The following is a 12,800-nucleotide window of genomic DNA, read 5'->3' as shown; positions in this document are numbered from 1 at the left end:
TTTGCCTATTGTGGTGAGTGGCCTGGTTCAGGAGGGTCCCTGGGTTGTTGGGGAAGGATGTGCTGGTGGGGAAAGCATGCCGTTGCCAAGCGGAGGGACACGCAGCCAGGCAAAGCGGGGAGGTGCGACCCATGGAACCCCCACTGGAGCTTGAGGGAGCAGCCAAGGACTGCTGTGAATCAGGGGCCATCTTTGGGAAGCCCTGCCTTGCACATCAGTGGCTTTATGGGAAACAAGAAGGGACTTTATCTCATGAAGGCATATACGAGGGCTATCCAGAAAGTACATTACGTTTTGGAATTAAAAATGAACAAAATATAGGAGAAAACATTTACCATATTCAGTTGAAAGCCACACCCAAATATCACTTCTCAAAATAGTTCCCACTGAAATCTAGGCACTTATCATAGCGATCAAAGAGTTTGGAAAGTCCTTCCCCACCAAACTTTGCCACTTGGCTTGTGTCCTCAATCAGGCGGGCGTCCCTTACCACAACTGCGCATGTGCATGCGCTCAGCTTTCCCCACGCTCGTCCTGGATCGCTCTTCTGTTTTGCAAATGCTTGCAAGGAAGGCTATGGTGACCGTGTTTTGGGACAGGAAAGGTGTGCTTCTTGCAAAACCTTAGAAGAGCGATCCAGGACGAATGGTACCTCCGGAGCTCCCAAGCTCTGGCAAGCAACAACAAGCACCACAAAGAAAAGCCCACGAAAACCAAAAACCTTAAAACTTGTGACAACGTTGCAACCTACTTAAAGGAGGACTCTTCTCCCCAAGTTTCCAAAGAGTCAATTTACACTCTATCTCAACTTTTTGGCCTAAATGAGGGGAGGGGGACTGTTCTCTAGGGGTCTGGACAAGACAAGACAAGACAAGCGCCAAAGGGATGGCTTTCGGAGACCCAAACGTAACCCCGGGACATTTTCTGCCCTGCTCTGCAATAGAGGGGTTGAGGGAATCAATGGGGAGCAGGCCGGAAGCGCTCACCTGTTTGTGCATCTCGATGTTCAAGCCGTAGGACATCTCATAGTACTGGAGGGAAAAAACAAAGCAAAAACAACACGTTAGTTGTGCAAGAACCACCTTTTCAATGTGCTGAGGGTGCATTCACAGGCTATGTGTCCTTTTTTTGTCATCCTAGACCAGGGGTCTCCAAACTATTATTATTATTATTATTATTATTATTATTATTATTATTATTATTATTATTATTTTATGACACAGCAAACAAGATAGATATGCTGGATTTCATATCACAAAATCACAAGATGAACACTTCCCAAGTGTCTAGGACTGTGTGATGTATTTTCAGATGATGAGTGCAGATTCCAACAGGGTGGCCTTTGGGTTATTATTATTATTATATTATATTATTATTATTGTTGTTGTTGTTGACACAAAGACACAGTATAACACTGCAAACGAGATACAGTAGAGTCTCACTTATCCAAGCTAAACGGGCCAGCAGAACCTTGGATAAGCGAATATCTTGAGTAATAAGGAGGGATTAAGGAAAAGCCTATTAAACATCAAATTAGGTTATGATTTTACAAATTAAGCACCAAAGTATCATGTTATACAACAAATCTGACAGAAAAAGTAGTTCAATACGCAGTAATGTTATGTTGTAATTACTGTATTTAAGAATTTAGCACCAAAATATCACGATATATTGAAAACATTGCCTACAAAAATGCGTTGGATAATCCAGAACGTTGGATAAGCGAGTGTTGGATAAGTGAGACTCTACTGTATTTACGAATTTAGCACCAAAATATCACGATGTATTGAAAACATTGACTACAAAAATGCCTTGGATAATCCAGAACCTTGGATAAGCAAGTCTTGGATAAGTGAGACTCTACTGTATTATTATTTCATGTCCTATGTTTTCATCTCTGTTCTATGTATGTTAATATGCATTTTATAGATAGACTTGGATATTTATTTATTTCGTGGCAAAAGCATTGCATAAAAAAAATACATTTTAAAATGATGAAAAAAAGGCAATCACAAGCAACTACCCTGTTTCCCCTAAAATAAGACATCCCCAGAAAATAAGACCTAGTAGAGGTTTTGCTGAATTGCTAAATATAAGGCCTCCCCCGAAAATAAGACCTAGCAAAGTTTTTGTTTGGAAGTCTGCCCAACGAACAGAACAGCAGAGCATGCAGGATCGGTAAATGTACGTACCATAGAGTGTTGTACATGGAAATATTGGTAGTAACAAGAAATTCTTGATAGGATTCACAATTTGTCTGGTTATGCTGGTTTGTGATGACAACTACTGTACAGTATATAATAAATGTTCATTTTTTTGTTCAATAATAAATGTGAATTCTTCTTCATGGAAAAATAAGACACCCCCTGAAAATAAGACCTAGTGCATCTTTGGGAGCAAAAATTAATATAAGACATTGTCTTATTTTCGGGGAAACACGGTAAGTAGTTTTATAGACTTGGATAAATGATTGGATAGATTGGATAAATGAGACTCTACTGTAATTCACAAAAAGTAGGATATCAAGGCTGAGCTGGATCCTTAAGCATATTCTGGGCTTTCTTAAGGCAGCGAGAGGTATAACGTTCTTCCAAAGAGGGGAGAGGGCAACCCATAATCCTTGGGAGAGCAACACCCCCCATTTTGCCCCCATAAAAGCCCCCTAGTGAGGAAGAGGATGGGAAGGATCCCCACTTGATGCCAATTCAAAGGCTTCAAAGGCAACGGCAGCATGAATGGCTGCGGAAAGAGAACTCCCGCATTGTGGAAAGGGAGCCTTTAAGCCTCTCTCCTTCCCTTTCCCCCGCCAAATCCTCCCCCTGCTTTTCCATCTGCACATAACTGACCCCTTTCCAAGAGCCAATTCTGCCAGAGCTATTAACCTTCTGCCCGGAGGAGCATTTGCCCAACGGCCGCAACAACAACCCAACAACCGCAGATGATTAGCAACGAGGGCTGCAAAGGGGGGCCCTCTTTGCACGCTTCCTCCCCGTCCTTGCAAAGGCAGGAGTGGCTCCAGACCACAGCCAAACAACCGCAAGGGACTCATGGGACGGCGGCCCAAACCGGACAAAGCCAGGCTCTGGGAGATTCCCCAGGAGGAAGCCAACGCAAGGCTGACAACCTCACAACCTCTGGGGATGCCTGCCATAGATGTGGGCGAAACGTCAGGAGAGAATGCTTCTGGAACATGGCCATACAGCCCGGAAAACATACAACAACCCAACACAAGGCTCCTTTGCATGCATGCAAAAGGAAACATAGGCTGCTTTGGGAAGGGAACGCATCCTTGCGGCATGTAAACACGACGCCGGGGTTGGGTCCTAATGGAGAGCAATATGTCATGTTGGCAGGTCAGCCGGGAAGGTTGGTCCGAAAACATGGCCTAGATTTTGGGGGAAACAGAGAAGGACAAAAAGGGGATCAAGGGAGCGGCAGTGTGGTCATCCAGATGGCGGCAGAGGGGCTGAAACCTGCAGCGGCCAAGAGGAAGCCATGGAATGACTACAGAGCGGATATAAGGACCCCTTATGAGATCGTCTAGATGGGCTTTGAAGGTCTCTTTTCTTATCTATGGCCTTATGAGATCATCTAGATGGTCTTTGAAGGTCTCTTTGCTTAGCTACGGCCTTATGAGACCATCTAGATGGCTTTTGGAGGTCACTTTCCTTGGCTATAGTCCTATGAGACCGTCTAGATGGCCTTTGAGGGTCCCTTTCCTTACCTATGGTTTTATGAGATTGTCTAGTTGTCCGCTGGGGGACCCCTTTCCTTACCTATGGTCTTATGAAACCATCTAGATGACTTTTGAGGGTCCCTTTCCTTACCCATGGTCTTATGAAACCATCTAGATGGCCTTTGGGGGGCCCTTTCCTTATCTATGGTCATGAAACCATCTAGATGGCCTTTGAGGGTCCCTTTCCCTACCTGTGGTTTTATGAGATTGTCTAGATGGCCTTTGGGGGCCCCTTTCCTTACCCATGGTCTTATGAAACCATCTAGATGGTCTTTGAGGTCCCTTTCCTTATCTATGGTCTTCTGATGGCCTGATGAGATCATCTAGATGATCTTTGAAGGTCACTTTGCTTAGCTACGGCCTTATGAGACCATCTAGATGGTTTTTGGAGGTCACTTTCCTTACCTATGGTTTTATGAGATTGTCTAGATGGCCTTTGGGGGGCCCTTTCCTTACCCATGGTCTTATGAAACCATTTAAATGGTCTTTGAGGTCTCTTTCCTTATCTATGGTCTTCTGATGGCCTGATGAGATCATCTAGATGGTCTTTGAAGGTCTCTTTGCTTAGCTACGGCCTTATGAGACCATCTAGATGGCTTTTGGAGGTCACTTTCCTTACCTATGGTCCTATGAGACCGTCTAGAACAGGGGTCCTCAAACTTTTAAAGCAGAGGGCCGGTCCACAATCCTTCAGACTGTTGAGGGGCCGAATTATCATTTGAAAAAAAACAAAAAAAAAACGAACAAATTCCTATGCACACTGCACATACCTTATTTGTATTGCAAAACAACAATAACAGAACAATACAATATTTAAAAATCAAAACAATTTTAACCAACATAAACCTATCAGGATTTCAATGGGAAGTGTGGGCCTGCTTCTGGCCAATGAGATAGTCAAGTGAATTAGGATTGTTGTTGTTGTTGTTGTGCCTTCAAGTCATTTCAGAATCTGGGCGAGCCTAAGTCTAAAATTATTTATTTATTCATTTATTACATTTATTTATTACATTTATATCCCGCCCTTCTCACCCCGAAGGGGACTCAGAGCAGCTGTATGTACATACAATATATTATATTATTAGCATAGCACAATATTAGCATTATATATTACTATATTGAACTATACCACTATACTGTAATATTATATGTAATATATAACATATAATTATTATTATTATATGGAATTATTATTAGTATTATATTGTACAAAATGATAATATTATTATCAATATCATATGTATATACAATATATTATATTATTAAAACTGATATAAAATATTATATTATAAATGAGGGCGGGGGCCAGGTAAATGACCTTGGAGGGCCGCATCCGGCCCCCGGGCCTTAGTTTGGGGACCCCTGGTCTAGAATATGCCTACAATTCTGAGGTGCACCCCATTTTTGGAGAAGGGGGAAATGTGTGCCGTAGAATTGCAGAAATACAGTACGAATCCCATCTGTTTTTAATGACGGGACGCATATATGGTCACCTTGCGGCAGTGAGTTCCACAGGGTGAGTGAGCTCAACTCCAAAAGAATTTCACCGAGAAGGGAAAGAAGACGTCTGGATTCTAGGGCTCCCTTAGTAGCGAAGACCAAAACTCCCGGGCCTGGCTTGTGCAAAGGCATTTCCCAGACGTGTGGAGAAACACACATGCAACACAAGTGGAGAAATTGCAAGAGTTGGATGCACCCAGTTAGAATCATAAACTGGGTGCATCCAACTGGGACGCAATGCTTTTGGGGTTCACAGGAAGGTCCACCATGTTGGGGTCCCTCTGCCGCAGTTTCCCAAAGCAACCCCCCCCCCCCAATTGCACCCCAGCACAACCAACGGGGAGGCCTTTGCAACGAGTTCGCTTACCATCACGTAATGGCGCTGCATCTCCGTCTTCTCGTTGGCGAGCTTGTCGTACTCCACTTTCAGACTGAGAGGGGAAAGGAAAGCACGGGTTAGAGGGGGGACTGCAACACGGCCCAGGGCAGGGATGCTGGGACCTGCTGTCCGACAACACTAGGCAACAATATTTGGAAAAGCGTTATTTCCTGTTTCTTTGTGGCTCGGGCTGTGGCGCAGGCTGGAGAGCAGCTGCAATGAATCACTCTGACCAGGAGGTCATGAGTTCAAGGCCCGCTCGGAGCCTATGTTTGTCTTGTCTTTGTTCTATGTTAAAAGGCATTGAATGTTTGCCTATATGTGTAATGTGATCCGCCCTGAGTCCCCTTTGGGGTGAGAAAGAAGGGCGGAATATAAATGCTGTAAATAAAATAAATAAATATTGTACAGCCCTAACTTTGAAAGTACAGTAGAGTCTCGCTTATCCAACATAAACGGGCCAGCAGAATGTTGGATAAGCAAATATGTTGGATGATAAGGAGGGGTTAAAGAGAAGCCTATTAAACATCAAATTAGGTTATGATTTTACAAATTAAGCACCAAAACATCATGTTATACAACAAATTTGACAGAAAAAGTAGTTCAATACGCAGTAATGCTATGCAGTAATTACTGTATTTACGGATTTAGCACTAAAATATCACTATATTTTGAAACCATTGACTACAAAAATGCATTGGATAAGTGAGTATCGGATAAGTGAGACTCTACTGTAGTTGTTCTCCTCCAGAAACCTCCTTTTTGTGTCACAATCTATGAGGGCTATCCAGAAAGTAGATTACGTTTTGGAATTAAAAATGAACAAAGTACAGTAGAGTCTCACTTATCCAAGCCTTGCTTATCCAAGTTTCTGGATTATCCAAGCCATTTTTGTAGTCAATGTTTTCAATATATCGTCATATTTTGGTGCTAAATTCGTAAATACAGTAATTACAACATAACACTCCTGCGTATTGAACTACTTTTTCTGTCAAATTTGTTGTCTAACATGATGTTTTGGTGCTTAATTTGTAAAATCATAACCTAATTTGATGTTTAATAGGCTTTTCCTTAATCCCTCCTTATTATCCAACATATTCGCTTATCCAAGGTTCGGCCGGCCCGTTTAGCTTGGATAAGTGAGACTCTACTGTATAGGAGAAAACATTTACCATATGCAATTGAAAGCCACACCCAAATACCACTTCTCAACATAGTTGCCATTCAAATCTAGGCACTTATTATACCGATGAATGAGCTTGGCAACTCCTTCCCCACAAAACTCTGCCGCTTGCGTCCTCAACCAGCCGTTTTGGCGACGATGCGCAGCTGCGGAAAGGGGTGACTGGCTTTGCGGGTGATTGGCCTTGGCATCATGGAGTTATAGTTCACCCCTATTCAGAGAACACTGAACCCAGCAGATGACGGATCTGGACCAAACTTGAAACACAGACCCAACATGGCCATCTGTGAATACTGGGGGAGTTTTGGGAGGGCTGACCCAAGATTTTGGGGACTTGTAGTTCACCCACACCTTTATGCATTTTCTAATGGGAGCATTCATTAAAAACAAAAGCAAAGACTGTGTTTATTTCTAGGAAATAGGGTAACATGTCCTCCTCTTCCTCACCTGTGGTACTGGGCCTGCAGGAACTGGAACTCGTCCTTGATACGGTCGCAGGACTCGGCCACCGTGAACTTGAAGCCCGGCTGTCCCGGCTGGTGGGGTGCCTAAAAGGGGGGGGGGGGAGAAGAGAGGCATTGAGTGACTGACAGGCCCCCGAGACACAAAAGCGGGAAGGCAGGCGGACTCAAGTGCCCATTCCTTCCCATGACGGTTGCCGGTTCGAATCCAACCCAGGGAGAGCATGGATGAGCTCCCTCTGTCAGCTCCAGCTCCCCATGCAGGGACATGAGAGAAGCCTCCCACAAGGATGGTAAAAACATCAAAACATCCTTGCAGACGGCCAATTCTCTCACACCAGAAGCGACTTGCAGTTTCTCAAGTTGCTTCTGACACACACAAAAATAGTAATAATAGAAATAATAATAATATCTCTAACATCCTAGGCTCTTGGGAAGAGCCCGATATTCGGAGACGAATCCCAGACACTTGGGCCTAATGTGCATGTGTGCTGTAATGTACATGTAATAAAATAATAATTATAATAATGATGATAATAATGATAATAGTAATACTAATAATGATGACAATAATAGTAGTAGTAGTAATAATGAGAACAATAGTGATAATAATAATGATAACAATAGTAATGATAATAATAATGATGACAATAACAAAAACAGTAATGTTGATGATCCTCACAACCTCTGAGATGGCTGCCATAGATGTGGGCGAAATGTCAGGAGGTAATGCTTTTCTAGAACATGGCCATACAGTCCAGAAAATTCACAACAACCCAACATTGATGATGTTGATAAAAATAGTAATGTTGATTATGATAATAATAGCAATAATAATTATGATAATAACAGCAATAGTAATGATGATGATAGTAGTGATAACCATTATGATAATAATAATAATGATGATGATAATAATAATAATAATAATAAAACTTTATTTATACCCCGCCACCATCTCCCCAATGGGGACTCGGGGCGGCTTACATGGGGCCATGCCCAAAACATGATTATGATAACAATAATAGCAATGGTGGTGATTTTTTAAATTGTGTCAGAAGCTAACATACTGCAAGTCGCTTCTGGAGCAAGAGAATCAACCGTCTACAAAGACGTTGCCCAGCGGCCGTTCGGGTGTGTTACCATCCTACTGGGAGACTTCTCTCATGTTCTTGCATGGAAAGCTGGGGCTGACAGATGGGAGCTCACCCCATCTCACGGATTTGAACCTCAAACCTTCAGGTCAGCAGTTTAGCCAGCACAAGGGTTTAACCCATTGAGGCGCCACAGCCCCTAATGATGGTGATGATGATAATAATGATAATAATGGTAATAATAGCACCAATGGTGATGACGTTGATAATAATAATAGTGATGATGATAGTAACAATGATGCTGCTGATAATAATAGTGATGATGATAATAATAATGATGATGATAGAAACAATAATAGCGGTGGTGATAATGATAATAATGATAATAATAGATGATGATGATTATGATGATTATAGTGAATACGATAATAATAATGACAATAATAACAGTGATGATGATAATGATGATGATAATAGTAATAAAAATAGTGATAACAATGATAATGACAATAATAATAGTGATGATGATAATAGTAATGATGATGATAATGATGATAATAATATTAGTAACAATGATGATGATGATAATAGTAATGATGATGACAACAATAATAATAGTGACGATGATGATGATTTATTATAATAATAATAGTGGTGATGATGATGATGATAATAATAATGACGATGATATGATAATGATAATAATAATAGTGACGATAATAATAGTGATGATGATGATAGCAATGATGATGATAATAATATTAGTAACAATTATGATGATGATAATAATAGTAATGATGATAACAATAATAATAGTGACAATGATTATTATAATAATAATAGTGGTGATTTTTTTTTTCGTGTCAGGAGCAACCGGAGTTGCTTCTGGAGTGAGAGAATTGGCCGTCTGCAAGGACGTTGCCCAGGGGACGCCCGGATGTTTTTGATGTTTTTACCATCCTTGTGGGAGGCTTCTCTCATGTCCCCGCATGGAGCTGGAGCTGATAGAGGGAGCTCATCCACACTCTCCCCAGGTGGGATTCGAACCTGGCAGCTTTCAGGTCAGCAACCCAACCTTCAAGTCACTTAGTCCACTACGCCATCTGGGGTGATAGTGGTGATTATTATGATAATAATAATAACGATATGATAATGATAATAATGATGATGATAATGACATATTAGTGATTATGATGATAGTATTTATGATATGATGATGATGATAATAATAATAATGACAATAATATTAGTGATGATGATGATAGTATTTACGATATGATGATGTTGGTAATAATAATAATAATGACAATATTAGTGATGATGACGATAGTATTTACGATATGATAATAATAATAATAATGACAATAATATTAGTGATGATGACGATAGTATTTACGATATGATAATAATAATAATGACAATAATATTAGTGATGATGATGATAGTATTTACGATATGATAATAATAATGATAATAATGACAATAATATTAGTGATGATGACGATAGTATTTACGATATAATAATAATAATAATAATAATGACAATAATAATAATGATAAGGACAATAATATTAGTGATGATGATGATGATAGTATTTACAATGATATGATGTTGGTAATAATAATAATAATGATAATGACAATAATATTAGTGGTGATGATGATGATGATGATAGTATTTACGATGATATGATGTCGGTAATAATAATAACAAAAATAATAATGATAATGACAATAATATTAGTGGTGATGATGATGATAGTATTTATATGATGATAATAATAATAATAATAATAATGATAATGACAATAATATCAGTGATGATGATGATGATAGTATTTATGATGATATGATGATAATAATAATTACATATTAGTGATGATGATGATAGTATTTATGATGATATGTTGGTAATAATAATATTAGTGATGATGACGATAGTATTTATGATATGATGATAATAATAATAATGACACTAATATTAGTGATGATGACGATAGTATTTACAATATGATGATAATAATAATAATGACAATAATATTAGCGATGATGGCGATAGTATTTACGATATGATGATAATAGTAATAATAACAATAATATTAGTGATGATGATGATAGTATTTACGATATGATGCTGGTAATAATAATAATAATAATGATAATGACAATATATTAGTGATGATGATGATGATGATATTTACGATGATATGATGCTGGTAATAATAATAATAATGACAATAATATTAGTGATGATGATGATGATGATGATGATGATATTTACGATGATATGATGCTGGTAATAATAATAATAATAACGACAATAATATTAGTGATGATGATGATATTTACGATGATATGATGCTGGTAATAATAATAATAATAATGACAATAATATTAGTGATGATGATGATGATATTTACGATGATATGATGCTGGTAATAATAATAATAATAATGACAATAATATTAGTGATGATGATGATATTTACGATGATATGATGTTGGTAATAATAATAATAACAATAATATTAGTGATGATGACGATACTATTTACAATATGATGATAATAATAATAATAATGACAATAATATTAGTGATGATGACGATAGTATTTACGATATGATGATAATAATAATAATGACAATAATATTAGTGATGATGACGATAGTATTTACGATATGATGATGATAATAATAATAATAATGACAATAATATTAGTGATGATGACGATAGTATTTACGATATGATGATAATAATAATGATGATGATGATGATGATATTTACGATGATATGATGCTGGTAATAATGATAATAATAATAATGATAATAATAATAATAATGATAATAATAATAATAATGACAATAATATTAGTGATGATGACGATAGTATTTACGATATGATAATGATAATAATGACAATAATATTAGTGATGATGACGATAGTATTTACGATATGATGATAATAATAATAATATTGACAATAATATTAGTGATGATGATGATAGTATTTACGATATGATGATAATAATAATAATAATAATAATAATGATGATATTTACGATGATATGATGCTGGTAATAATGATAATAATAATAATAATGATAATAATAATGATAATAATACTAATAATAATAAATAATAATAATAATAAATAATAAAATAATGACAATAATATTAGTGGTGGTGCTGCCGTCTGTGCTGGGCCTGGCTGACTCACCGGGTGCCTCCCTTGGGGATACATGGCCGGCCGGCCGGGGCGAGGGAGGGAGCGGGCCTTCCTCTTCCTCTTCCTCTTCCTCTTCCTGGGCGGCGGGACAAAGGCGGCAGCGGAGGAGGGGAGGGGGAGGCGGGCGGGCAGGCAGGCGTCTCAGCGCCCTCCTCTTCCTCCTCCTCTTCTTCCTCTTCCTCCTCCGGCTCTTCCTCGGAGTCCCGGGGGCTCTTCCTCCTCTTCTTCCTCCTCCTCTTCCTCCTTCCCGGTCAGATCCACAGGCATCCTACCGGGCCCCTCGGAGGGGGCTCCCGGAGGGGACGAAGGAGGGAACCGTGCGCTTCCTCTTCCTCTTCCTCCTCTTCCGAAGCCGAGAGAGAGCGAGAGAGAAGGCGGGGCGGAAGGAAGGAAGGAAGGAAGGAAGGAAGAAAGAAAGAAAGGGAAAGGCGGGCGAAGGCTGAGGAGAACGCTGAGGAGAACGCCGAGGGACAGGGGGCGGGGCGTCCCGGGCGCGGGCAGCCAATGGCGCGGAGGCACCCCCACGTGGGGGACGGCGCCTCGGGCCGGGATTGGACGCCAAGGCCATGGAAGGGAGCGTGGCTTCAGCCACTGCCGAGGATGCCCGTGCTGCCCCCTCCAGGCCGGCGCCGGGAGTGCAGCGCAGAAGGGATCAATGGGAACACACAAACAACCACCGCTCAGCAGTAACAACAACTCCCGAAACGGCAACAACAATCACAAGAGTAGCACTAACAAGGACAGTAACAAGGCAGGAAGACACCATCCAAGCCCTCCCAGCAGATGGCCTGCCAGTCAGCCCAAGATATGGTAGATGTGATAGAGATATGTACTGTATTATATGTACTGTACTGTAGGATATATATATATATTTTTATATATATATATATATATATATATATATATATATATATATATATATATATATATATATATATATAATCCTACAGTTGGGAGGGTCCTCTAAAGGCCATCCAATCCAACTCCCTTCTGTCAGGCAGGAAGACACCATCGAAGCCCTCCCAGCAGATGGCCTGCCAGTCAGCCCAAGATATGGTTATATGTACTGTACTGTAGGATATATATATATATTTATATTTATATATATATATATATATATATATATATATAAAATCCTACAGTTGGGAGGGTCCTCTAAAGGCCATCCAATCCAACTCCCTTCTGTCAGGCAGGAAGACACCATCGAAGCCCTCCCAGCAGA

The 12,800-nt window shown here is 39.8% G+C and overlaps 1 protein-coding gene across 7 annotated transcripts in view; it reads right to left on the bottom strand.

The window, feature by feature from the left end:
- LOC100558179 (TLE family member 3, transcriptional corepressor) overlaps positions 1-12,052 on the bottom strand; it is a 49,434-nt gene extending 37,382 nt beyond the window's left edge. For all 7 annotated transcript variants that reach the window (XM_062963182.1, XM_062963184.1, XM_062963183.1 and 4 more), the window contains exons 1-4: positions 11,570-12,052; positions 7,246-7,346; positions 5,604-5,667; positions 987-1,031 (exon numbers count right to left, since the gene is read on the bottom strand). In XM_062963182.1, coding sequence (XP_062819252.1) covers positions 987-1,031; positions 5,604-5,667; positions 7,246-7,346; positions 11,570-11,593 — 234 coding nt within the window. In that variant the 5' untranslated portion in view covers positions 11,594-12,052. The remainder of the gene's footprint in view (positions 1-986; positions 1,032-5,603; positions 5,668-7,245; positions 7,347-11,569) is intronic.
- Positions 12,053-12,800: the final 748 nt, after the last annotated feature.

The sequence above is a fragment of the Anolis carolinensis genome, unplaced genomic scaffold, assembly GCF_035594765.1.
Source record: "Anolis carolinensis isolate JA03-04 unplaced genomic scaffold, rAnoCar3.1.pri scaffold_11, whole genome shotgun sequence".
In the NCBI taxonomy this organism is placed as follows: Eukaryota; Metazoa; Chordata; class Lepidosauria; order Squamata; family Dactyloidae; genus Anolis; species Anolis carolinensis.
Note: the sequence above shows the minus strand (reverse complement) of the source record. Positions and strands in the feature narration are given on the sequence as shown.